The sequence below is a fragment of the Euprymna scolopes genome, chromosome 6 (assembly GCF_053919585.1).
Source record: "Euprymna scolopes isolate OS-2025 chromosome 6, ASM5391958v1, whole genome shotgun sequence".
In the NCBI taxonomy this organism is placed as follows: domain Eukaryota; kingdom Metazoa; phylum Mollusca; class Cephalopoda; order Sepiida; family Sepiolidae; genus Euprymna; species Euprymna scolopes.
Genome location: NC_136487.1, coordinates 74728578 through 74756197, shown reverse-complemented (window position 1 = coordinate 74756197; position 27620 = coordinate 74728578). Strand labels below are relative to the sequence as shown.

Genomic DNA, 27620 nt, shown 5'->3' with positions numbered 1-27620 from the left:
TACTTTCATCATATTTTGCTTTGGTTTTGATACCCCCAAATTAAGCTATCTCTTGACAAACCTTCCTTTTCATAACCTATCATACTTTCATAAATCAGAGTCCATTTTCTGTAAGCTGTTTTTGAACCCAGTCAACGATGGGTACTTTTGCTAGTAATATATATATATATAAATATATAAAATGAGGGTAGATAGAAGAGAGTAAATTTAATTCTATAAGAGGTGACTTATCTGGATAATATAAAGCTCAACAAATTTCAATGGGGTTTATATAGGAGACAATAAGAGTGGAAAATGAATTCACAAATACTATATATTGGAAAATATAGAATGAGTCATTTAATAAAGATATACATACATTTAGTTGGGGGATAAAGGGGACTCTTTATACCAAGGTATTTCGAAGCCTAATGCTTCTCATCAGAATACACACATATACTAAAATATCATCGATATCCAGAGGGTATAGCATTATTTATATTTTACAGACCAAAGCCATATACAATTATCATGGAAAGAAGAAAGAGAAAACCATCGCAATGGCTCAACATTTTTGTGCTCACTTTTTTTCTTTGTATTTTGTACTTGTCTTATGGTTACTAACTCAGCCCTTTGATCTCCTCTCCCTTAGCCAAATACTTTATTTTACTTCATGTTCATTTCGGTTTTGAGCCTCCATTTCTGCTTTCTCTCTTTATCATTGTAAGTGAAATTGACTATGATAAAAATGTTCAGAACCAGTAGATAGCATATAATTTATCAGAAGTAACCCTGTATAACATTTAATATTGTTAGTATTGTTTCAATGTTTAAATTTGAGTTTTGTATCAACCCTAATATATTATACTTAATATTATTTGTTATTAATTTGTGTTTTAAATACTTACCTGTGGCCAATCTAAGAAGGCTGCAGTCATTTGAGCGGTTTGGTTGCAATCATCGTCAATAGCCTGAATATAAAAAGGAAAATGTTTAACAACTAAAATTATAGGTAACAGAAATAATGGCAGCCATTAATGAGGAAAACTATAAAACAGACAATGTAAAAAAAAAAAAAAATTAATATATGTATATATATATATATATATATATATATATTTTGAATTAGTTATTATAGAAAATATTCGTTTGATTAATATTTTGTTTGTTTATTTATCAAGTTAACTAATGATGGTTTCGCATTTAGTTTCTAGACACGTATAGATGTGACTATGTAAATTTTTTTAGCTATTTCTTATATTTTATAAAAAGATTCTTCCAAATTATTAGTGGAATTTTGTTTGATTCTAAATTTTAAATTGTGAATACACATTCCTAGCTTAACTTAAAAAATAAAATCCAAGATGGCAGCTTGAAAGCTTTCCCTCTTTAGATTGAACATCTTTTTTCTTTGAATATTATCTTTAAGCAAATGGTTCAAATTTTTGAATTTCCATCATACCTAGCTTACGTAGAGTCCTTTTCATTTTGTCCCTTTGAACTTTGTGGCAATTTTTGATGATGTCTGTTAGTCTCTGAAAGGATGTGATGACATAATGAACTATATTCTATTTTCTGGATTGTTCTTGGTTTATGTTCTGATATAGAATGTTTTATTCAAATTATATGGTATTGATTAAAAGCATTTGTTAAAAAGAAAATTCATGAATAAAGATAAAGTATTTCTTAGTGTTGCTGGTCTAATAGTAAAGGTTGACTAATGTTGTTCAATGTGTTACATTAGAGATAAAGGGAATTTTGTGTGTGCGTGCTTCAATGTATCAGTTCTGATTTATGTATGGAGATGTACACATGCATATATATTAGGGGTGTAGGATTAATCGGACATTTATGCTGACGACACTACCATTTATGGTACCACATCTAAGACAGTAAACGAGCAAGTTCTCTCCAATTCTCTCTCCTCTGATCTTGAGCACGTAGTACAATGGGGAAAGGAGTGGCTGGTTACTTTTAATGCATCTAAAACCAAGCTTCTCTCTTTACATCATCAACATTCTAATCCACATTTGTCATCAATTGAAATGAATGGCTCTCTTCTTCAGGAGGCCTCAAGTTTTGACAAGCTTCTGGGCTTGACCATTACTCCTGATCTTAAATGGAACACGTATATCAAATCTGTTGCCAAGGCCGCTGGAAAAATGGTGGGATCTTTCTATCGATCCAGTAGATATCTCACTGCTGATGCTATTCTCTATCTATATAAGAGCCAGGTACGTCCAAGGATGGAATACTGTTGCCACATCTGGGCAGGAGCTGCTAGAAAGAACTTGTCCTGCCTTGATAGAGTTCAAAATAGACTTCGTAGCCTCGTAGGAGATGTCCTTTTCTCCTCCTTGCAACCTCTATCTCACAGAAGAGATGTTGCGAGTTTGTCTCTGATGTATCGTTATTTTCATGGAAAGTGTTCAACTGAGCTTCAATCTATGGTCCCCCCTCGCCAAACTTTCACAAGAAACACTCGTCTAGCTGTAAACACTATCAATAATTTCCCCCACTCTTTATCTGTGCCTAAACCTAAACGTAGATTCCATGAACAAAGCTTCTTTCTTAGAACTGCACGCCTGTGGAATTGTCTTCCGTTTTCCTGCTTTCCGGCTGACTACAATATGGTTTTGTTCAAGTCTAAAGTAAATAAGTTCTTGATGAGCCGTTCCATATAAGTTATTAAATTTACCAAATTTTCATTACTAATGATTACTATATTGACCAACTTCTACTGTACACTCTTTAACCCTTATCCTTGAGTGGCCTCTGGGCCTTGATAATGTGGTGATGCCTTTGTAAAAAAAAAAAAAAAAAAAAAAAAAAAAAAAATTGGCCACTTTGCTAATTAATCAGCTGATTAATTACTTTTCACTTTTCTATTAAATTTAAATTATTTCATCACTGCCAAATAACTCATCAGAAAGCTTTGACACATTACATATTAACTGGTAATTTAACTTAACATTGAATTAAGTCTGGCCACTATTATGGCTTTTTGCCTTTATTAACTAAAATTACAAAATACAATTTCCAATTCTTAAATGAATATAATTAAACAATTAAATAAGAAAAAAAAAAGAAACTACAAACCAATTACAAAGTACAAATTGTATTTCTTTAAGCTGAAATTCTGCACCTGCTGCTGCTGTATTTGCTATTCTTGCTGCCTGCCTCGTCTGCTCTCATAGTTTCTTCAGTATTTAAAGTTGAATACTTTCAAGTTGTAATATAGAAACATTAGGGTTTCTATATTCTCAGTAAACAGCCTGTTCCTCATAGGTTCATACACATTACCACCTGTACTAAAGAGCCTCTCACTCTCCAAGATGAAGGTGGTGCACATAAATATTTTGAAGCCAGTTTACTCAGCAGTGGTAAGGTCTCCTGTGTTCTTCCACCACTGAAATGGATCACCATATTTTGCGAGTAATTGTAAAGCTATGTAATCATCAAATTCTTTTGTGCACTTGACCATAAGGGATTTACTTTTTGAGTTTAGATTGTGATTCTTGTATTTCTGTTGTAGTTGCAGTCTCCAGATTTAACTCAGTTTCTATCTGCTCTAAGTTTTGATTTGTTACTGTAGGCTTATTCGAAACTAATTCATCAAACAGACTTGAAAGAGATACAGTGTTACTCTTGCTTTGATCTTCTTGACCTTCAACAAAGAGTGAAGAAGTGTATCCTGCTGTTTCTGCTTCATTATCATCAATAGAAAGCAGATGTAGACATTCTTAGTGCTTTCCAGGTTATTCTTTTGAAATTTACATTTGAATCTAGGAAACTAGACACACAAGTTTTTATCATTTAGATAGGATGAAAATCTTGTTTCCATTGATTCATAGAATTGTTCAACAGTGGTAACGATTCCACTAAAGTCAGAAATATCAGAACATTAGACAGCTTTTGAAAGAAATCACCTCAAAGCTAAAATCGTAAGTATGATCATCAATATAGTTGAAGTTCTCTGGTTTGTTTCTTTGGTGATTTCTTCAAATGAACTCAGTAACTGGACAATTTTTTAACAAATCCCCAATCATAAGTTGTTAAGGTAGAAATTTTATAGCGTCACAAATTATGATATGAAAAACTGAACAAATCTCTTATTAAAAAATTCCGGTTTGTGCAAATTATTCTGCTTCATATACATACCATGTAAAAGTCCTTTCTGATTAATATTTACCAGATAAAAAATATTCTGTTATTCTAAAAACAGCCAAGGTTACCTATTTTAAAACTGGTAAACATTAATCAGAAGGAACTTTTTCTGGGCATTCAACGTAAAGCAGAACGGCCCGCACAAATCGGAAATAAATAATTTGTAAACAATCACAGCGTTAACTTTAACAAAGCCAATACAAAAATATAATAAAGATGTTATGTGTTTGACTGGAGAAGAGGTTGAGGGAACCTCCTCAAATGAATGTAATCAGTGCCAAACGAAAAATTCAATAGAATCGCAAAGAAATACCAATTGCATAAAGAACTATCATTGATAACATGCAGTTTTTACTTTTATTAGAATTAAATTGATGTTGAACATGTGCGTTTACTTAATTAAATCGCCATTATAAACGAAGTGAAAAACACTACATAAAATTATTACATTTTCTTGAGGATACTATTTAAGAAGTACATGGTGTAAAGTGCTGACATTTAGATATAGCGTTCTACAATATGTATTGATTAGGCATGCAATATTCCAGATCTGTATCTTTTAATAGTTTTTATGATGTGTGATTTTGATCCCCATCTGGCATCAATTGAAATGGAGGGCTTTTGTCTTTGAGAAGCCTCATGTTTTGACAAGCTTCTGGGCTTGACCTTTACTTCTGATCTGAAATGGAACACATACATCAAATGTGTTGCCAAGATCTCTGCTAAAATGGTGAGATCGTTCTACCGCTCCAGTAGATATCTCACTGCTGATGCCATTTTCTATCTATATAAAAGCCAAGTCCATCCAAGGATGGAGTATTGTTGCCATAAGCAGCTTGTTCTGCCTTGACAGAGTACAAAATAGACTTTGTAGCTTAGTGAGGGATGCCCTTTTCTTTTCCCTGCTACCTTTTTTCCACAGAAGGAACGTTGCGAGTCGGTCTTTGTTTTATCGTTATTTCCATGGCAAGTGCTCGTTTGAGCTCCAATCTCTGGTCCCCCCCTCACCAATCTTTCATGAAAAACACCTGTCTAGCTGAAACCACTGTCAATAATTTTCCCCACTCTTTATCTGTGCCTAAATCAAAACGTAGATTCCATGAACAAAGCCTCTTTCTAAGAACTGCACGCCTGTGGAATTCTCTTCCGTTTTCCTGTTTCTCAGCTGACTACAACTTGGTTGTCTTCAAGTCCAACATAAACAAATTCTTGATGAACCGCTCTCTTAAGTAATCCAATCTACCAAATTTCCATTACTAACGATTACTACAATATTATCCCATTGATTAATGTACACTCAATAACCCTTATTCTCAAGTGGCCTCCGGGCCTTGAGAAGTGGTGACTCCTATGTAAAAAAAAAAAAATCCAATGTCGGATATTACAAAATATAGTTGAATATCAACAGCAATCATTTCTCTTATCCGATTAAGGATCTGTTGTGACCTGTAGTCATTAATATCCCAAATTTTCTTTTTAGGCAATAATTGATTCTATTTTGGTGTTTTGCTAGCAGCTCATAGTTGCTGCCACTTGTTCTTGAAATGTCTGTCCCTAAAAATATTCATTGTGCTTCCTTTTCTTATTTGCAAATTTTGGTTCTTTTAAACAAACCTTTCTAAGATGGTTTAACATATTAGTTACTGTAAAAGTTTTTGCTGATTTGCCACCATTTGGTGTGATGGTTTGACATAACTTGCAAGCAGCTGCATTCTTGGAATTAAAATCAAAATACTTCCAACAGAAACTTGTTGCCATAATGGTTGAAAATTGTTGTCAATATTTAGTTAATTTTTCATGTATTTAAATTACTTATGTCTGATATCTAATTAGTAATTTATCTTAATAAAATATACAATATCGAAACCAGAAAAATAAAAATATATATGTAATGGTAGCAAGAGTTCGCAAATGAGGAACAAGAGTATGACTGATGAAGAACGCTTTATTTTTGGTTCGCACACCATTGCAATTTGCTGTACGATTCTTCAACATGAAAACTAAAAGATGAAATAATAATTTTCTTTGATAAATGATTTAAAGTAAAAAATGTTAATTCGATAGAAAGAGAAAGGAGGGAAATTTTCTATATACTTGCATCTATTTGCCTTAAATTCAGTGCAGTAGGAAAAGTCTACATATTAACAGCATGTCATGCCTGTTATTTGATAATATGGTGTAGATGATGTATGTCTCTTCGATAAATTTGCACTGGCAAGCAAAAAATGGAGCTAACTTGTCTTCGTTTACAATATAATTAATATTAGTATCATTTATGATAACAAAATTTGCTGATAAATCAGCATTAGAAAACCTATTAATTGGCCGATTAATCAGTAATCGGCCAATTTGATAATCAGTACATCCCTAATATGTACGTATGTATGTACCTATTTACTATGCCTCCCCACGGGACAGAGTTAGACACCAGGGTCGTTTTTTAACGTGGAGAAAAGGTACAAAAATAAAAATTGTCTCAGTCGTGAAGGATTTCTCCTCCACCGAAAGAGAACAAGAAATAGAAGTGCAGCATCTGAAGAACATGAGTGTATGTATGAGTGTTTTGCATTTTGTTTGTTTGTTCAATTTGGAAGTGAATTTTGTTATGAAATTCTTTTCCTACGTAAGTAATTGTTGGTTTGGAAGATTAGCATTATTTTGAAGTTATTTCCACTGCATGCATGTATGTGTTTTGAAATATATAGGTGTCTATTTTCTGCGAGTTTTGTGTTACTTTTATGTAAGTCCACTCTATTGCTGAGGTTTTTGATAGTGCTTATACAGGATTTGTTGCATGCTGTGCATTTTAGTGCATACATTACATTTCTGGAGGTGCAGTCGAGGTCTTTTTTATTTTGAATGCTTATGTTGGGTTTTTGAAGGTGTATGCGTTTCCCTCTATTATTATGTCACAAACTTCACATTCCTGTTTGTTGCATTTCGTAACTCCTTTTGTAGTGTGTTGATTGACTTTGGAGGAGGTTAGAATGTGTTTTAAGTTTTTGGATAGCCGTTTGCTTTTTATTATTTTTGTTGTTTTAAGTATGTTGTTTATTTTATCGTTTTGGCCAATATATATATATATTTATATATAATGCTCTCTCTTAGGTTGAGCATATTGGGAAGCGATATACAAATTACCATTAGCATATGAAGTGATGCTCTTTGTGTAAACAAATTGAGCTTAGGTATTTGGACAATGTCAAAACATTGTTAATTCACTGCCTGCATAACAGCAGTCATATAGCGCAACAGTTAGAAGCTCTAACTGTTGTTTGGGCGATCGGGTTTTGATCCTGGCTTGAGATAGTTGCTTGTCTAGCCGCACTGATGAGCAGTGAAACAGTACTGTATGTAGATGATTATATATATGAGAGAGATTGAAAACTACTTGCTTACCTGCTTCCCCACAAATAAAAGGTCTGCTTTCTCTTCTTGTGCAATTTTTGACAGTATTTTTGACACATGATATGGCTGCATTGTTTCATAATCCTTAGCAGGAACTTCAACGAAGATGGCCTTGTCAACACCCATAGCTAGGGCGGTACGTAATGTTTCCTGGAAGAAAAGAAAAACAGAAATATATAATAAAAACCAAATACATACTAGCATCAAGGCCAAAAGTCATTCCAGAATAAAGGTCAAAGAGATGGATGTATTGTCAATTGAATGATGAAGAATATTACGAGAGAATTGAAAATGATGAACAAATATTGATTACTTATAAGGTTCATGACAAGTATATTTGTTGACATTGGAATAGAAGATTAAGTTGTAGTCTGCAGAAAAGCAGCCCTATGGTAATATGTTTCACAGATGGAATGTTCTTGGAAAGACACACTGTAGGCACAAAAAAGGAAGAAATAAAAGTTCTTTGCGGTTGAGCTAGAAAGATGCATTTTTGCTGTGAATATCTCACAAGGAGGAACAAAAGATTGGAACTTAGTGAAGCACTTTCTATGAAAATAACCATAGAATAGAGCATGTGTTTAAAGAATTAAAAAAAGATAAAATGTTAACTTTATTTTTTATATTTATAAAAAAGTTTATACAATTTATCATAATATCGTTTATCCAATTATTGTTATTCTGTGTCAATGTTTACTTATTGACATGCCACAAATGGACTTTAAGGGCAAAAAAGTAGTATTAAAATATTCTGTAACAGATAGCTAAGTTGTTAACAAGTAGTTAAAAGGTGTGCAGAAATTCTAAATCTGACTCCTATTTTTTGGCACTTTCTTTTTATATACAGGTTTTGGCATCATTTTTATATTTTTTTGGCATTATATATATATATATATATATATATATATATATATATATATATATATATATATATATTGGCATTTTCTTTTTTTTTATATATATTTTTCTGCATTTTCTTTTATATATTTTTTTTTGCATTTTCTTTTTTTTATATTTTTTGGCAATTTTTTTAAAAAGTTTCTGCAAGAAATAATAGTTTGTTATTTTTCAGAAATTAAACTATTTTTAGAAAAAAAGTCATTGCATGACAATTTGTGAAATTAAAATAATTTTAAGAGTTAAAATTAACTGAATGAAAAAAATTATTAAGAGGGGATCTGTATGTTTTTTTTTGTGTGTGTGTGTTTAAATTTTTTTGATGTATTTTAAAATTTTTCCAAAATGTTTTTTCTTGTAATGATTGGTCAGAAATTAGATGATCTCACTATATTAAATTTATACAAAATGATCCCTATATCTGAATGTATGTTATATTAATTAAATTAATTACCATTTATTAGATATTTTTCCAGAATGGTTACATGTTATTTTTCTTATTTATAAAAATGTAATTTATGTCAAGTCAACATTTTTTTTTTTACAATAATCTCAACCAGCTTTCAAATTGGCATGTTGCAAAATTCTTACTCAATAATATAATTCATCAAAATCTGGATTGTTTGGACTATTGTTCTCATCTTGGTTGTTTTTTTCACAATGTTTCAACCGATGTAACCTCCGACCATCTTCAGGTGCATTCACACTGGATTTTATTGGTGAATGGTGAAAAATAGCGCTAAGTCTATTTCTTTTTTTAATAAATCCGGGTCCATTCTGTTTGTTTGATATGATGTTTGTATATTTTTGAGATTAGGCTTGATTATATAAATTATCATAAATAATTATCAAGCCCTATCACAAAAATACAAATGGTATCTATATAATTGTCATGTTGCAAATAGTAACATATTCAAAAAATTACAAAAACCGGTAAGGTAGACAAATAATTATTAATGAAAAAACTGATTTTGATAAAGTTTATATATGGGGAATAAATTATTCCCCATATATAAACTTTATCAAAATCAGTTTTTTTTTTTAATACATAACACCTGTTGATAAATTTATCAGCGTTAAAAAAAAAAAGAAAATAATAAGCAAATAAAATTATATTTGCTTGTAGTAAATTGAGAAAACGTCTTTATTATTTATCAAATCATAGTACTAACCTGACATTGTGTTGGGCCGCAAGACACAGCAATGATTTCTTTGGCAATTTTCTTTTCTTTAAGGCGTACAGCTTCTTCTACCGCAATTTCATCAAAGGGATTCATGCTGTGTTTAACACCTGTGGTAACAACACCTGACTTGTCAGGCTTAACCCGTATCTGTAAAGAAAATGTTAAATACGTAAAGTTACTGTACTTACTCAAAACCAGAGATACAGCTTATTGCACGATAATAAATGCAAATTTCTCTGCATGAATTTCTGGTTTATAAATTAAATCTAAATAAGAAGTTAGTTAACATTGCCACTATGCATGTGCTAAAAATCAAAGGTAGTGATAGCATTCATACGGCTTTATTTTTATCTATCTGTGAAGCAACACCAACAAAGAAACAATGTCTACATCCGGAAGTGGTTGGGCCTACCGAAGATGCTTATAACATCAGCACTATACGGAAAAAAAAAAAAAAAAAAAATACCACCTAAGCTTCCATAACAGATGAATTCAAAGCAGGGAATAAGAACCATCAGGACTCTTAGATTTTCAAATGATCCGAAAATTGAATAGACGGTTAGAATGTATGACATAGTAGGTGAATGTCTAGTATCCAGTAGGATGCCCTATCCCCAACTAGAACAAAAGCTTTAAAAAAAAAAAAAAGCAGACAGAGTCAGTTTTGCTAGAAATTGGATAAGGAGCCCTATGTCATCTGGTTCTCAAACCATAGCATCACATTAACTTTTCTTTATTCTTTTTTTTTATATTTTATAATAATCAATTTACGGTTTGGTTTGGTTTGGTGTGATATATTACCCATCTATGAGTCATATCCTGCCAAATAAAATTGTCACATAATTTTATCCATCTCACTGACTATTATCCATGTGCTGTTTTATAACACTTAATCCTTATTCTCAAGTGGCTTTCAACCTCGACAAGTGATAACAAAAAAAAAAAAAAAAAGGTTGGAGTCAATCATGGGAAAAACAAAAAAGAAAGCCGGGTAGCTACATTTAATACTGCAGGATTCTTCCTTGATGCTGACAATTTTATTCTGTCTTTGTCAAAAACTATAACTTATACCTGTCTGTCAGGATTGTTCTGTTACTGAGTATATTTACATTTCTTTAAGTAGTTTGTAAATATATGCATACATACGTGTAGATATAAGGTACAGGAAGCTAGGGTGGTAGCACTAAATATCTCCAAAGCCTTTGGTAAAATCTCACAAAGTCTTTAAGAAAAACAACTTTGATGGTACTAGATGAATATTTAATGAAATCTAGTTATTTTAGTTAAATGGAAATATTCTGGTCATTCTCAATGGCTATACATGTAAACATATCACATTAATGTAAGTGTACCCCAGGGATTAATACTTGGGTATGTAGTTGAGGACATGCTACGCATGGGATAGAAATGATATTAGAATGATATGATGGATGCATAATGCAAGTCTTAAGGGAAGATTAAATCTGGACAATGTAGGAAGATGTGTGCAGAACCAGAGATATTGAAAAATGGATAAGAGTTCTTGCATTAGTAGATGTAGAACAGTTGAAGTAACAGGTCAGCTCACAAGGCAAGGGCAAGGAAAAAATAAGAAAGAATTGATAAAAATAGAGAAAGAGGGATAAATGAAAACCTGGATTAGTTTTTATATGAATTTCTATACAGCTGTCCAACACATGCCAGTATGATGATGGTGGTGGTGGGTTGTTTGGAAAGTGTTTACCCAAATCAAAAAAATTTTATCAGATAAAAAACTAATCGTAACAAAAATATTCATCCATTTTGTCTTATCTTGAAGTTAATGACCAAATCTTTTTGAAGCAGCTTGTATTACAAACTAGACTTTGCTACCTTCCGACATTATTGTTGTGCTGCAAAACCAGTGGAAAGAAAAGTAGGACAAATGAAGACATTAATAACTATGTGAATATATTATAAGAGGCTTAAAAGCATATTTTTAAGTTTGCTCCCACAGAATTACTTAATCCTATAACTCAATTAAATTTTTTAAATTAATAATACGTAAGTTAAAAAAACTATAAAACAGTAATTACTATCACATGATAAATATAGCAAATTCATAGACCAATGTAGATACATAGATAATTATTTTGCTATTCAAGTCCTGATTTTTAAAAATACATCAAATAAAATTAAAATATTAACTGAATACGATTACATAATTCTACATAATATTTACCTAATTACTCATTTTCATATTTAAAAAAAAATTATTTGCTATCAAATATTTATTGAAATTAAAATACAATAGCATAAAATAGAACAATTTTTAAAAATCTTATTAAAAAAATTTACTCAATTACACAATTAAATCTACTAGAATGCATTTCAGTTTCTTCTCCCCTTTGTTGAAGCACCACATCAATGGTCGGTTTCCATCTCACTGCATTCATTGCGTAAATCTTCACTCATTTTTGTAGCATTTAGATTCTTCGGACTACTATTCTCATCTTGAGTGTGATTTTCACAACGTTTCGATCAATGTAACCACCAACCTTCTCCAGGTGTATCTTGTCGAACTCGGGAATGTTTCTGTTAAACTTTGGACAAAATTTCAAGCAAAACTTTTAATTTACTTCATGGGGGTAGCATGCTCTTGTTCCGTCAGCCATGACTGGATAGAAGTCTTAAGTAATTCGCAATTGTATTTTTTTTTCAGTTGCTCACACTAAGGATTGAACCTTCAAGAGAATATCACTTTTTACAATCGATTTTTTTCAAGTACTCTAACCACTGCGCCATGGATTCTTGCGGAGATGAGAACAGTAGTCCGATGAATCGAAATAATAGGAATAACCAATCCTCATCTCAAAAATTCAGAAACGTTCACTCATTTTCTTTACAAGACGAACTACTATGAATAACTTTGTTTAATCAATCTTCAAACAAAAAAACAAAACTATCTTTTCTCAGTTTTAATTATAGTTTTATAACGATTTGATTCAATTAATAATTTAATGATGAAATGATACCGCAATAATTAAACTTAACCCTCAGAATATAGACTATAAAAAAAATACATGAAATATTTAAATATTCAAGAACAGTTTTGAATAATAAATTAAGAGAAATGAATTCCTATTTTCTAGGTCAGCTGTTGCTTGGAGAGTTTGGTAGGTGTAGATTTTTACTTCTTTCAACATTTAGCATTTTTCAATAGTCAATTTATCCATCTCATTAACTATTATCCATGTGTCATGTTATAACACGTAATCCTTATCCTCAAGTAGCCTTTAGTCTTAACTAGTGGGCGTACCCGGTGTTGCCTGGGTGTTGAGAAGCGGTGTAGGGGGGGAATTAAATGGAAAAAGACGTAAAAAAAAAAAAAAAGTGGTTAGTAGCAGGGGTGCCCGGGTGTGGAGAAGCTTTGTTCATGGAATCCGCGTTTTGATTTAGCAAATGTGGATGTGATCCAAACTGAAGAATATGAATGCAAAACCACACCCCCTACACTGAATGAAGCGAGAAGTCTTGTGCCACCTGTGAAAAAACAAGGATCCTGGTGAGAATAGGATACTGGTGGAAATCTACAATGCTGTGTCTGAGGTGCTTGCCTCATGGCTTCTATGAGTCTTCAGGGCAATTTGGCACACTGAAATGTTCCCTAATGCTCCTCCCATTCTTCAAAATGGGTGACAGAAAAATCTGCTCAAATTATCTTGTAGAAGAGAATGGAAAAATTCAACAACTAGCAGCGAAGAAAATAATCACACATGCCGATGAAAGTTTGAATAAATAAATGAAACAAAACAGAGCACAGGTGGCCAACTTTTCCAATTTCCAAATTTAGATGCACCACTAATTTTATCAATTTTTAGTTTGTCAAATATTGTACTAGTCACATACTTGGCCATTATATATATATACTAGCGGGTGTTTGGAGGTGAGTGTGTTGGGGGGGTGTAAATCAGAACAAAGAGGAAACTTAACCTTGTTTAAATATAAAAACGATGTTAAACTTGTTAAAAAATATAACAAAAAAGACAGCGATTTTAAAAATGGGAAAAAAATAAATAAATAATGGGGGGGGGCGGTAGGTAACAGGTAGGCTCGAACCCGGAGCCTTGAGGCCAATAGGATGAGCCTGAACACCTGCGCTACAGCGACAGTAGCAATGTAAGATCGATTAAAAAGTGACAAACATCATACTATTCCGCAGTTTTTAATGAGGTCAAACCCTTTTACTGCGGGATAGTTGTTTACCCAATGAAAGCGATTGTCTGATATGACGGTGAAAAGCTGACCAAACATTTACATCCGGCCGATTGAATCCGGTTTCGCTTTTTTTATATCGAAAAGCAAAAGCAACATGCAACGAATGCAAAAAAATGTGGAATATTTAGCATTTCAAAGTCGGGCTAATTAAATAGACAGGCAACCCCCATTGTTAACTCATAGATATTATCATTTAGACAGCATATAAAAGTTTTAAGAATGAGCAATCCCCCCGATAACCCTCCTAGAAAAAAGCCTTTTGTGGACATACATACACACACACCCGGCGTTGCCTGGGTGTTTGTAGGTGTGTGTTTGGGAGGGGGGGGGAGGGGGTAAAGCAAAACAAAAAGGAAACTTAACCCTGTTTAAATATAAAAAAAACGATAAAAAACAGCAATTTTAAAAAGGGGGGATGGGGGAGGGGGTGGCAGGTAGACTCCAACCAGGAGCCTTGAGGCCAATAGGCTGAGTCTGAACACCTGCGCTACAGCGAAAGTAGCAACGTAAGAGCGATTAAAAAGTGAATGTCAAACATCACGCTATTCTGCAGTTTTTAATGAGGTCAAATCGTCTTACTGCGGGATAGTTGTTTTGAGTTTGTTAACCCTAAACGCTTACATCCGGTTCAAATCCAGTTTCACTGTTTTTATAATGAAAAGTGAAAGCAACATGCAGCGTTGCCCGGGTGTTTGGAGGTTGTGCATTTGGGGGGGGGAGGGTAAATCAGAACAAAAAGGAAACTTAATCCTATTTAAGTATAAAAAAACGATGTTAAACTTGTTAAAAAAATATAACCAAAAGCAGCGATTTTAAAAATGGAAAAAAAAAAATAGGGGGGGGAGGCAGGTAGGCTCAAGCCGGAGCCTTGAGGCCAATAGGCTGAGCCTGAGCACTTGCGCTACGATGACAGTAGCAACATAAGACCAATTAAAAAGTGACAAAATCACGCTTTTCCGCAATTTTTAATGAGTTCCAATCCTTTTACTGCGGGATATTTGTTTAGAGTTTGTCCGGCCGATCGAATCCGGTTTCTCTTTTTTTACACGGAAAGGTGAAAGCAACATGCGGCAATCCAAAAATGTGGAATATTTAGCATTTCAAAGTTGGGCTAATTAAATAGACAGGCGACCCCCATTGTTAACTCGTAGATATTATCATTTAGACAGCATATAAAAAGTTTTAAGAATGAGCGACCCCCACTGAGAACCCCTCGGAAAAAGCCTTTTGCGGACATACACAAAAAGTGAACATATATATACACATTTTCCCTTTTATACATATAGCTATATCAGAAAATATATGAGAAAGTCAGATATTGTAGAATTAAATTGACAATATTTTATTCGAAACCAGGAATATGAACTGAAAGCAAAAGAGTCATATATATATATATATATATATATATATATATATATATATATATATACTAGCAGGTAAAGCCGACGTTGCCCAGGATTGAATGATGAATGTTTCACACTCCCATATTTTTAACATCAATGTTGTAAGCAAAGGCCTTCTCCGTTCTCCTGCTGCGTTGATTCCAATGCATCCGCAACTTTTGCATACGCCCTTCAAGGCGGTTTTCTACCAGGCAGAGGTTGTACTGATCCAATCTTCAACCTTTGGTGCACCCTTGAACATTTTTCAGAGTTTTAGCAACCCACAGTCCTCTGCTTTGACTTTGCAACTACATTTGACTCCGTTGATCAAGGCTCACTCTGGTGAATCATGTGAGCAAAAATTTTGTGGATTTAGTGTATGAACCTACAGTGAAGAGTCAGAAACGTTTTGAAGTGAGGTCAGGTGTTCGACAGGGCTATGCCCTCTCCCCCACTCTTTTCAACTACACAATTGATTATATCTTCAACGAAGCCCTTTAAGGTCACAAGGGGGTTGTGATTGGACAAAACATGAACGTTTCTGACCTTGCTTACACAGATGATATTGTCCTGCTTGGATTAACTGGCAACAAAGTGTAAGCTGTGCTCAATTGAGTGCAGACTGCAGCTTGCAAATTAAGGATGCACATCAATGTCTCCAAAACAAAGGTTATGTCCTCACTGATTGACAAGGGTACCTGGCAACTGCTCACGCTGGATGGGATTCATCTAGACTATGTGGATTCTTTTGTCTATTATGGTTCTACCGTCATGATTTGGCAGGCAGTGGCTGAAATTAGACAGCAAAAAGAAACAGTACGGTCCATCTTCTTCCGTCTCAGCTGATCTCTGTTGTGCCGATGGAAAATATATGAAAGAAAGCCAGCAAAGTCACCAAATCATAGCGTATTGCGAGAAAGCATTTAATTTCGTTTTTGCTTGTTTGTTAAATATTATTATATGAAGAATCTTTTCGAATTAAAATAATATATTATGTAAACATTAGCTAAACAATAACAAGCTATCCAAAATGGCAGTCTCACTTTTTCTCTCGCAACTCACACCGTGATTTAGTGACTCTGCTGGGAAGACGTGATTATTTATGTGCTCGATTAAAAGTTAGAAACTACACGATACATTTATAAACCTTACATAATCTGGACCTCCTGTAGCAGATATTTCTGTTTTTTACTTTTCTTGCTAACATGCACCTATTCCAAATTCGTAGCAGTGAGCCGACATTCAGTGGACTTTTTTTTTCTACCAAAACGGTCATTAACAATGTTTTTTGTTTAAGTTCAACATATTTCAAACTTATATAAATTATTTCACAGTAAAAATAATTAAAATAAAACAAAAATCCATTTTTAATTTGATTACTAAATTTAAAGTTATTCTAGCAAATTACCTAACAATTTAATAAACAAAAATATTGTAAAAACTGAATTTAACTTGAAAATACTATGAAAAAAAAAAATAGTCTTTTAAATTTAGTAATCAAGTAAAAAAAAAAAAAAATGGAATTTTTACTTGATTAAATAATTCGAAATAAGAAAAATGATTTTTGTTTTAATTTCATTATTTTTATTATGCAACACCTACCAAGTTTGAAATATGTTAAACATTAAAATAGCATTGTTCCTAGTTACTTTGTCTCCCCACGAGGGTAGAGTTACACGAAGGTCGTTTTTTAATGCAGAGAAAAGAACAAAAATTAAAAATTGTCTCAATTGCGAAGGATTTCTCCTCTACTTTTTTTTTTTTTTTTTTTTTTTTTTTTTACAAGGGTGTCACCACTTATCAAGGCCCAGAGGCCACTCGAGGATAAGGGTTAATAGGTATACATTAGTCATTGTGATTTTAGCATAGTAAACAGTGGGAATTTTGAAACTTGGATTACTTAGGGGGACGATTCAATTAGAACTTGTTCACATTGGACTTTTTCTTTTTTTTTTTTTCATAGGTATCAACTCATTATCAAGGCCAAGAGGCCACTCAAGGATAAGGGTTAAAGAGTGTACAGTAGAAATTGGACAATATATATACTGAGAACAAAAAATTGAAGTGTAGCATCAGAACAGATACTACAATTTGAGGTATTAAATCTTTTATTCAGGCTAAAATTACAATGCAAGTTCAAACTGAACAAAAAACTTAGGCACAAGGCCAGCTCAAAAAGGAGAGGAATGGGGTCGTTGGTCATCCTTGTCACTTCAGAACTAAACAAAAGTTTCGCTTAACTAGTATCTTCTTCCACCATAATACCGCATTCACCTTTTCATACTGGGGGTGGGGGGGGCGTCCTACTTAGAACCCAATTGTTCAAAACATTTTTATTGACGTGTAAAAACAACTTTGATTTTGGCCATGAAGGCCAAGGCTATGAATTTGGAATAGGGCACGTAAGCAAAAGTAAAAACCAGGGAAACATTTGGTACAGGATATCCAATAATCTGTTTCAATGTAACTAGACCCGATAAAAAAATTAATTAAAAAAAATTCATTTTGACTATTATTCAAACTACTGTTCTCATCTTCTATGGTATTCTCACGACGTTCGGCTGGTGTAGTCTCCGACCTTCTTCAGGTGAGTCTTATCGAATTTTGAAATCTGTATGGAATTTCGAACGGAACTCTTGTACCATCAACCATGAGCGGATGAAAGTCTTACGTAACTCGTATCCGTATGATTAATCCTCATCTAAAAAATATCCTAAACATAAAAAAAAAACAAAAAAAAAAAAAAACGTAATACACATTCTCTTGAGGTCACCACCAACACCAAGTATTAAATAAATTCGTGCTAAGGGTAGGGTATGTGATTTACTTCACCCCCCCCCCATTCTTATTGGTAATTGATTCCAAAACAACTGCAAATCAGGTCAAAAGGTCGGTCAGCTTTCTTTCTAATATATTGAACCAGTTGAGACGGGGAAAGAAGGGAGGGTCAAAAGAAAGATAGGCGCTTCTACAGAATTGAGACGAGATTTTGTAAACAATGATTTCAACTGATTTTTTTTTTTTTTGTCAAGTTACAATGGTAGCTTCCAAATTACCTGAATATTACGGAAACAAAACTTTAATCGTGTTAGCAGGTGAAAAATTGCCGCCATCTTGTTTAATTCAAAACGGAAAATTACCTCCCTTTTGAACTCTCCTATGTCTTACGATCATTTTCAAATTCTATTTTTATTTTCTTTAATAAATAATTTTCTACCTTATCGACTTTCGTAATTTTTGGACGAGGAATACGTAGATATCATTGTTTTCATATGAAATTCAGTAATTTCCGAAATATCGTCCTAATAGTGTAGAAACGCCGAAAGATGTTACACTCTTAAAACTCGGTGCGGGGGCTGCGGGGGGTGCCACAGAATTTGAACCGAACCAAATCGATTTTTGTCGAACTAAACCTAAAATTTAGTTTAGTACTAGTTTCATGGTTAGAATAAAGTTTTTTTAGGGGAAAAAAATGAAAGAAAAAGGAACTTACGCAAGATACAGATTGTACTGAAATAATATTATTTAGAAACAAACCGATTCTTGATAGAGAGTGAGCGAGATGCTTGTTTAAAACTAATCTGTACTTTCACCTAACAATTTAATAAACAAAATATACCGTGAAAATTGAATTTTGCTTAGAAAACCTAACTAAAAAAAATAGCACGGTCTATATAAATACAGAAAAAAGAAAAGCAAAATTCTGTTTAAATTCTGAAGTACCTAAATTCTGTTTAAATTCTGAAGTACCTAAAACTCTATTTTGTTCACGTCCGACTTACTTGGACAACGCCGAATAGCCCTGATATTTATGAATGAAATTAAATAATTTGTTGGCAGCTCGTAATCTATCTTTCTACTTTCAAGTTACGATGAAGGTAACCTTAAGTTAAACTTTAAAATTATACTCGGCACAATCGTATTGTTTGGGTGGATGTGCACGTAATTCAGTTATTATTTGTCATAATAACTCGAGCAAAGGTCACAGGGGGGGGGGGCGCTAATCTGCTCACATGCTAGTTTCATAAACTATCAAATTCACAACAAAAAATAAAATTACTATTAATTAAATATACAGAAAACGTGTCAAATTTCAATTGATATAATTCATTTTTTTTTTAGAAAATGACCCGAACAGTTAAAGAAGCGTGTTTTTGTTTTGTTTCTGGAGGAAGACAAAAAAAAAAATAATAATAATGTAGATGTAGGAATTATTCATGTAAACAGTAATTCCATGTGTACTTATATAATAAAGTTACTGAGTAAATTAGACTTTACCTTGACGGCATAATCGATTACTCTTTTACAACCGACCAACACGCGAAGAGACATGTTTGTCTAAACCGGACAAGAGCAGACAAACGAACGCCCGAAAGTCACCTGACGTCATTTCCTGTAATTTTCACGTAACTTCCGGGGCATTTTAGTACTTATTCTGAAACTTTACTCTTCTCGTTTAAAACTTAGTATCGCTATTTCAAAGTCGCTAAAGAATATAAATTAAGTTACAAATGGCACAAATAAATATGAAAAAAAATCGCACATAGGAAATATATAGATGAAAATCGTACTATGAGTTCAGGATACGATACATAAAAAGAAGACATTAAAAATGAAATTAGGTAATTTTGCAGCATATTTAAGCATCCAACAAATAACTTGGTACTTGTACAGTAGGCACCGCCAAAACTGGGGGGGGGGGCAGGTCAGTACTTTTTGACGGACCGTCTTTTTAAAAATCTACCAAAAATCAGGTAATTATCCGATCAATACGAAATTTTCAGCGATTATTAGGAGAAGAATGAACTTTATAACAGTGTACTTATTTTTCATAAACGATATTTATATTGTGGAAAATTTCTCCACTGAAAGGTAGAGGTCAACAAGGATTTTGCAACAATGGTTTGTTGCGACCTGTGACTAGGTAAAAATTGTAGAACCTTGTCGGTCTGGTAATAAGGGTAACGATTCAATTTCCTTCAACTCCAATCCCAAACTGAAATCACCACCAAAATTCAGTTCACTCCACCCCTCTTATAATCCAGTTAGCCAATCAAATAAGTTAAATGTAACATCTACCAATATAAAAAGAGGCATCGCCCACACAAAAGGTTTTTGCTGCCACTCTTCCTGAGAGTCGCAGGTAAGTGCTTCAAGTCTTCTCAACACCCTCCCACTCAACAGAAAACAAAATCAATTGTTATTGATTTTGTAAAGCCTTCTCAATATACATATTCCTCATTCTTGATCCCCAGAGCAGTGGTGACAAACCCAATCCTTTTCATCTGGCGGAGCTGCACTGATCCCAACGCATCTAAAATGGAACCAGTTATCACATTGATCACAGCAGATCATGGCCGATCCGTCATCAGGTTTATTACATCCGGGACAAATCCAAACCTGCTCACTCTCCTGTACTAAAGTGGGTTCCTCAAAACTGGTTTCTGACCAAGAAATTCCTTCTATGGACTCCCAGTCATCATAACTAGGTTCCGGACCATCCTCTTGTGGTTCATATTCCGCATGTAGTTCTAGCGGATATAGATGTTTAAGAGAATATGTTCTCACACTCCCATCACCCCGTCGTATCTGTGCCGACCGTACCATACCATCGTCTCCCGGAAACAATTCTTCTACTCTCCCCAATGCCCAGAAGGGTCGAGACTTGTTTGGAAGTTTTATCGTCACAATATCTCCAGGTTTACCTCTGAGACAGATCTTGGGTCACAAGCCAGATCCTGCAAAATTCTTCCACTAAAGTACGAATTTTGACTGCCCGTGTCTATCAAACATCGCAGCTTCACAGCTTTGTCCCCTCTTTGTAGTACGATGGTAGTAATCGGCAAAATACACTGCTGCTCACCCAATCTGGTATTGATACATTCATTTGTTGATGTATATGGCATAGGGCACATGATTGCGGTATGGTCCTGGGCTGAACATTGCTCACAATTGCCCTTAGGGCTTCTTTTACAGGGACACGAATCACTGAAATGATTGTTACTTGTGCACCTATAACATAGTCCGAGTTCTCGACAACGACGCCATCTTTGAGGAAATGTATGGTATTCTCCACAAACTTGAGTGGAATGACCATCCCTCAAACAAAGGTTGCAGGTTTTATGTCTCTCCTGGATATGGAAGTTCTCCAATGTTGGTGTTGTTGTCTCCGGTTTTCTGTCTGGATGAATGTATCTACGAGGGCTACCATAATCCAAATCTCTCTGGTTTGCTTCAGGGAGTGCAGCCTTCCAGGATTTTAAGATCCTGATGCCCGTATCTAAAATAGAAGTTAAAGATGGATGCGGTGCCCCTACAGACCTCACTAATTCTTCCTTAAGACGGTTGGGCAGTCTTTGGAACAGTATATGAGCCGCTAATGCCCCTCCGCCTGAATTTCTTTCCATAAATCCATATCCCAACATAGAGTCCAATTCCGACAACTCGTATTTAACCTGAGACAAATAGTTTTTAAGGTATTCAATATCATACCTGCCTCGGGTGGACAGTTTGAATAGGCTAGAGAATATCTCCTCTCTAATGCCCTCTTCATCCCAATAATTATCCTTAAGAATTTTTATTGCGGCATCATAATTATTGGATGTCTCCTCTAGATGATGTATTAGCCGAAACGGACGTCCCGTAACACAAGTCTTGAGGTAGGTTAATTTTTCTCTCCTTGATTTTAATCCCGAAGTGCAATAGTCAAATCTAGTGAGAAAATCTCTCAATGCAAATTTGTTCTCAAAGTCCAGGCCATCAAAACTAGGGCATTTGACCTTAGGCCTAAACATAGAGGTGTCAACTTGAGATGGCTGCATTACATTTGGGAGCATGAAGGGAGGAGAATCATCCTTGTGAACCTCTGCAGTTAAGTTTTGTAAATCTCTTTTCACCTCCTCTTTGAATTTGATAAGGTCATAAGCATGCGGTGCCACCCTATCTCTAGGAAGGAATTTAACCAAGTTTTCCTGAACTTGGTCTACTTTAGAAAGCCACTCGTTTATGTTGTCTGTGGTGTTCTTCAAGGCACATGCATCCACTGCGACTCTTTTCTTTAATTTTTCTAATGTATATCCGATAATGTTTTTATATCTTTCCTCCGTATCCAAAAGGGCCTCAAGAAGGTGATCCGGTTTTTCTTGCATTCCTAAGGAATCCTCAAGGGAAGACATTTGTTCTGCGGCCATAATAATAAAAAAATAACAGAAGAAAAAAAGGGGGAAAAAAAATGCACAAGGTCTGCAGATCAATGTTGCAAAGTGTGGAAAATTTCTCCACTGAAAGGTAGAGGTTAACAAGGATTTTGCAACAATGGTTTGTTGCGACCTGTGACTAGGTAAAAATTGTAGAACCTTGTCGGTCTGGTAATAAGGGTAACGATTCAATTTCCTTCAACTCCAATCCCAAACTGAAATCACCACCAAAATTCAGTTCACTCCACCCCTCTTATAATCCAGTTAGCCAATCAAATAAGTTAAATGTAACATCTACCAATATAAAAAGAGGCATCGCCCACACAAAAGGTTTTTGCTGCCACTCTTCCTGAGAGTCGCAGGTAAGTGCTTCAAGTCTTCTCAACAATATATATATATATTTTTGCTTACAAAACCCCCCCTTGTTTTGAAGTGGGAACAAATATGCTTAAAATAATCATCTGAAACTGAAATCAACATATTGTGTTGTTGTAAGGGACAGAATTATAGATTCAAAAAAAAAAAAAAAAAAAAATTGTTTGCATACCTTATTTTGACGTCTGAATATCAGAACTTCGATTGTGTTTAATTATCCCGCTTTTGAGTTTTGAAGTGTGAAATTCGGTGAATATGTTAAGTAAAATAATTAATTTAAGCAAAACAAAAAAAAAAATTTTTAATATTTATACGAAAAAAGCTATTTTAAAATTTTTGATAAATAAATTAACAATTTTTTTTTTTAGCGAGCCGAATAATGCATGACCATTATTAAACAGGGCATGCTTTGAATAATCGATACCCCCCAAAAAAATTCGATAAATATTGTGCCCTTTGTGTTAAAAATAGCATCATTTTTTTCGATCCCGTTTGAAAACGTTTGCTGCCTTTCGACTACGGTGGACCAAACGTGCTGAAATAATTTTTTTTTATTCTGCTTTAAATTGCCCCACCCCCATTTTGGGGAGCCTGGCCCCCACACACATACACATTAAAAACCAAACGCATACAAATGGTCACCCATCTGGTACTGGCCAGCCTCAGCTTAATAATACATTGAAATTTTCGTCATTGAAAAATAAGTTTTTTTTGGCCGGTTTGGTCTTCCATAGTTTGCTTTTCATCAAACGAAAACGTAAACAGAGTCGATCTGAACTCTACGTCAACGCGAAATATCTGGTTACCTATATGAATAAGTGGAATTATTTGAAATTCAGGTACTTATATTATAATATTTTTGCATATTCTCTTAGAAAATCATCCTAAATCTTAGTTAGACAATAAATAAATTAATTATTTCAAAAACCCTTTTTTTTAAATATTTAAGTACGTTTTTTGTGCAAGACAAAAAATGTCAATTGTTAACTTTTTGGGAGAATTTAACATTTAAAATTGAATTAAAAATAGTAGAAAAAGTTTTACATTATTCTGTTTTCTATATGATAAAATTCAGGGTTTTATCTTTCTGGAAAAAAAAAAAGTTACTCAGAAATAATGGATTTTAATAAATGTAATTTCGTTTTAAAAAACAACAACAACTTGATTTTGCGGCCATTTTTGGCGGTGCCTATTGTACAGTTTAATCAAGACATTAAAAAAATGAAAATAGCGAAAAAAGGTTATATTGTACATATCCGTTATGGAACGAAGTTCTCTGAAAAAAAATCACTTAATTTAATCAAGTTGTTTTTTTTTAAACCATTTGTTATGATACCGAGCAAAAAGTCCGATTTTTAGGAAGAAAAGCTAGTATTAAAGATGATGTGAGATTTCTCTCACAAGGTTTTTGCCCTCAGCAGAATGGAAGAAAACCAAACAGAAATTACAACAAGCTCACCTTAAAACTTAAACGTAAATTTTATTAAAGTAAAAAAAGGTTCATGCTGCAAAAGATGCATCATCTTCAGCTATCTGCCACTATGGGCTGGTAACATTCCCGAAGGGAATAATAGTTTGTCTTCGATAAAGGCTGGGTAGAATTCCCACTGACGAAGTAGTGTGCAGGTTGGATATGTTGAGGTGACTTCCAAAATGGATGCTGCTAGCCGGGCATACATGAGGAGTCCTGTAGAGTTAATCCAATGGCGGACAAGTGACAGGTCAAACAGTAGACCTTAATGTCATCTTTACAGACATCAAATTGTTGTACTAGCGTGCAAATATAAATTCGCCCTACTTAAGGGCATTGGTATTTGCAATGATAAAGTTCCACTCCACGTTTGGGCATTAAAACGTCTCGAAGCAACAAGTAATTTCCCTGCCTCGATTTGAGTGAGAAATCCAGTCTTTCCAAGTCTGTGTCTGCTTGGATTCTGATCTGAAAAGGGAATTTAGCGCCAAGAACATTCTCGGCAGTTAGTTATAACATGTAATTTGATTGATTAAAATAAATCTGTGGGCGGAGAAACCGTCCAATCAAAAGCTTGCTTATTTCTGCAGAATTTCTTACAATGGAGAGGGAGTGTCGGCGCTTTAACTGGAGTTATCTCCCCGTGGTGTGTTGAAAACATTCCATAATGGCTGACTTCAACATGCTCTCAAGAAAACATGTTTTTTCGCTGTAAAAAAAACTTACCAATAACTTTTATGAAAGGCATTAAAAGTAAATTTTGTAAAACTTGCGGAGAACACTCTGCTTTACGGTTGTTGAAAAATGGAACAGAAATTTAAATTCCATTCCGTTTTAATCTTTTAGGAAGGTTAGCTGAGTTTCTAAGGAATTTCATATGCAGATGAACTTTTAAGCCTTAAGTTGATGGATTTTTTTGTGTGTCTTACCTTAGTCATCCTTCATATCATTCTCATATCATTTCTCTTCTCAACCCTCATTGGCCAGGTTTCACTTCCATTCTTCATCACATTAAGTACACATGCCTGGTAGATTCTTCCTTTGGTCGACAGTGGTAATGCTCTGCTAGTTAGTAATAACAGAAATTTCCTGAACTTACTCCATCCATTTCTAATTCTTGCAATCGCACTAGTACCTGCTCCAGTCTGTGCTATAATGCAGAGGTCTCCAAACTACAGCCTGAGGGCCAGATCCGACCTTCCGACCCACGGAACTCTTATGGAAAACATAAAAGTATTCAGAAAAAATTGTAAAATGGAAATGTGCAAAAATAGTGTGGTAGTTTTTGTTTTCATTCAGAAAATGATTAAAAGAATGAGATTTTGGAGAACCAGTTTCATTAAAAGCAAATCTTATGAGCAAAACAATGTAAAAACATGTCCAGGTTATTATTTTAATTTATATTTCAGTCTGCGTGGCTCTAAAAAGTCAGCAATATGCTCCCCCCCCCCGACCACTACCACTTTTGAAAAATTTGAAAACTCCTGCTTTAATAAATGAGGTTTTGAAGAACCAGTTTCATTAAAAGAAAAGTTAATTAGCAAAACTGTATCAAACGTGTCTAAGTCATGATTTTTTTGAAAACTTTGGAGACCCCTACTATCATGGTATCACCAAGATAACAAAAGTTTACATTAACCTCAATAGCTTTGCTATCCAGATAATTTGTCCACATTTGAGTTCTCATACATCTCCATTATATTATATGTTTTGCTTTTGGAAGCCTTTTTTTTTATCTTCTCTCAACCAACCAGCAATTCCACTGCACTTCTTCTGCACCAAATGCTTACCAGTACCACAAAAGATTTAACTGAGTAGTAAAGTCAAAAATATTTTATTTATTGATTTGTAATTATTTCTAGGTATTAGCATGTAATTGCACACATACAAAAAATGTTTTTTTTTAAACTTCATTTTTATTTTTCATTTACAGCATTCAGTCAAAGGTTAAATGTCTACCAGATTAAGCAGTAAATTACAAATTATAATTAAAGAAACTACAAAATAAATAACTTGAGGTTAAAAATACAAAATAGTTAACAGTCCAGTAACAAAAAAGAGATTTAAAAAAAACAATGAATAATTTATAGTAAACGCAATAGAATAAAATTCTTTACTGACCCATATACATGATTGCATGTGCAAACTATTTGTAAGATTTTTATTTTTATTTCAGTATTTTATTTTGATGATAGTATGGCTTATCGACACACAAAATGATGAAAGAGGCGAGGGTTAATTTCATCTCATGCTGAATAGGTAGTAAAAAAAAATTACTTAACATTCAATTAACCATAAGTCTGAATGGCAAGAGCCTTCACAAAAAAAAAAAAACTTGTAAAATTATGCTAAGCTTGTCAAAGTGATAATCTCGGCCACCATGTTGTTTTTCGGGTGTTTATCAACACATAAACATCCAAATAAAATTCTGCAATAAAAAAGTTACAAATAGTTTCTACACTCTAAAAGTATACAAGTCAATAGAGAATTTGGCACTTGTGCACTACTTGGATCGATTCACTTTTTTGGGTTTTCTGTTTGGATGTGGGAAGAGTCCATAGCAGGGGCAGACAAATGCAATTTCAGGACTGAATCGAAAATAAATGCGTGTTGTTTTATTTATTACCAAAAAAGTTTTTACTTTATTACGAAAATTTAAAATTTTGAAAGAAAAAACAGTTTTCTCAAATTTCACATGCATTTCAATAAAGCATGGCCATGTTTTATTAAAAATTAAAAATATCTATTTTGTTTAAATAGAAATAAAAAAAAAAAACCCTCAGTTTTGTACTATTATAAGTTTTTTACATTTATTTTAATTCTAGAAATGTGTTACAAAAACTTTATGTTCATTTTTTATTAAAAATTTTAAAACTGTCTATTTTGTTTAAAAAAAAAAACCCTCTGGTTTGTGTTATTATAAGTTTCTTATATTTATTTAAAAAAAAAAACTTCCTCAAAACAAACAAACAAACAAAAAATATGCATTAATAAAACAACACACATTTATTTTCGAGTCAGTCTTGGAATTGCATTTGTCTGCCCCTGCTATGCACTCTCCAAATGTCCAAACTGAAAACCAAAAAAGTGAATCCGTCCAAGTAGTGTACAAGTGCCAAGAATTTAATTGCACTGAATTTGCTATAAGTTATTTGCTATTCATATTATTTGGATTCATCGGAATACTGTTCTCATTTTAAGTGTGATTTTCACAACGTTTTGGTCGATGTAACCTCCGACCTTCTTCCGGTGTATCTTGTCGAACACTGAAATGTTTCTGTCGAACAGAATTTCGAAGGGAACCTTTCTTTACTTCACCGGGGTA

The 27620-nt window shown here is 33.7% G+C and overlaps 2 protein-coding genes across 2 annotated transcripts in view; both read right to left on the bottom strand.

Moving 5' to 3' along the window:
• Window positions 1-19689, bottom strand: part of LOC145277710 (electron transfer flavoprotein subunit beta-like) — a 39818-nt gene extending 20129 nt beyond the window's left edge. The window contains exons 1-4 of the mRNA XM_080129408.1: window positions 19532-19689; window positions 9624-9782; window positions 7546-7704; window positions 888-950 (exon numbers count right to left, since the gene is read on the bottom strand). Of these exons, the coding sequence (XP_079985534.1) occupies window positions 888-950; window positions 7546-7704; window positions 9624-9782; window positions 19532-19585 (435 nt within the window). The 5' untranslated portion in view covers window positions 19586-19689. The remainder of the gene's footprint in view (window positions 1-887; window positions 951-7545; window positions 7705-9623; window positions 9783-19531) is intronic.
• Window positions 19690-20937: 1248 nt separating this feature from the next.
• LOC145278190 (uncharacterized) lies at window positions 20938-22074 on the bottom strand. The gene has a single exon (XM_080130475.1). It carries the CDS (start codon window positions 22072-22074, stop codon window positions 20938-20940), a length of 1137 nt encoding a protein of 378 aa, XP_079986601.1.
• Window positions 22075-27620: the final 5546 nt, after the last annotated feature.

What these genes read in the sequence shown, in the direction of transcription:
- LOC145278190 (XM_080130475.1), bottom strand. Translation starts at nt 22,074, where the DNA reads ATGCAGCCATCTCAAGTTGACACCTCTATGTTTAGGCCTAAGGTCAAA.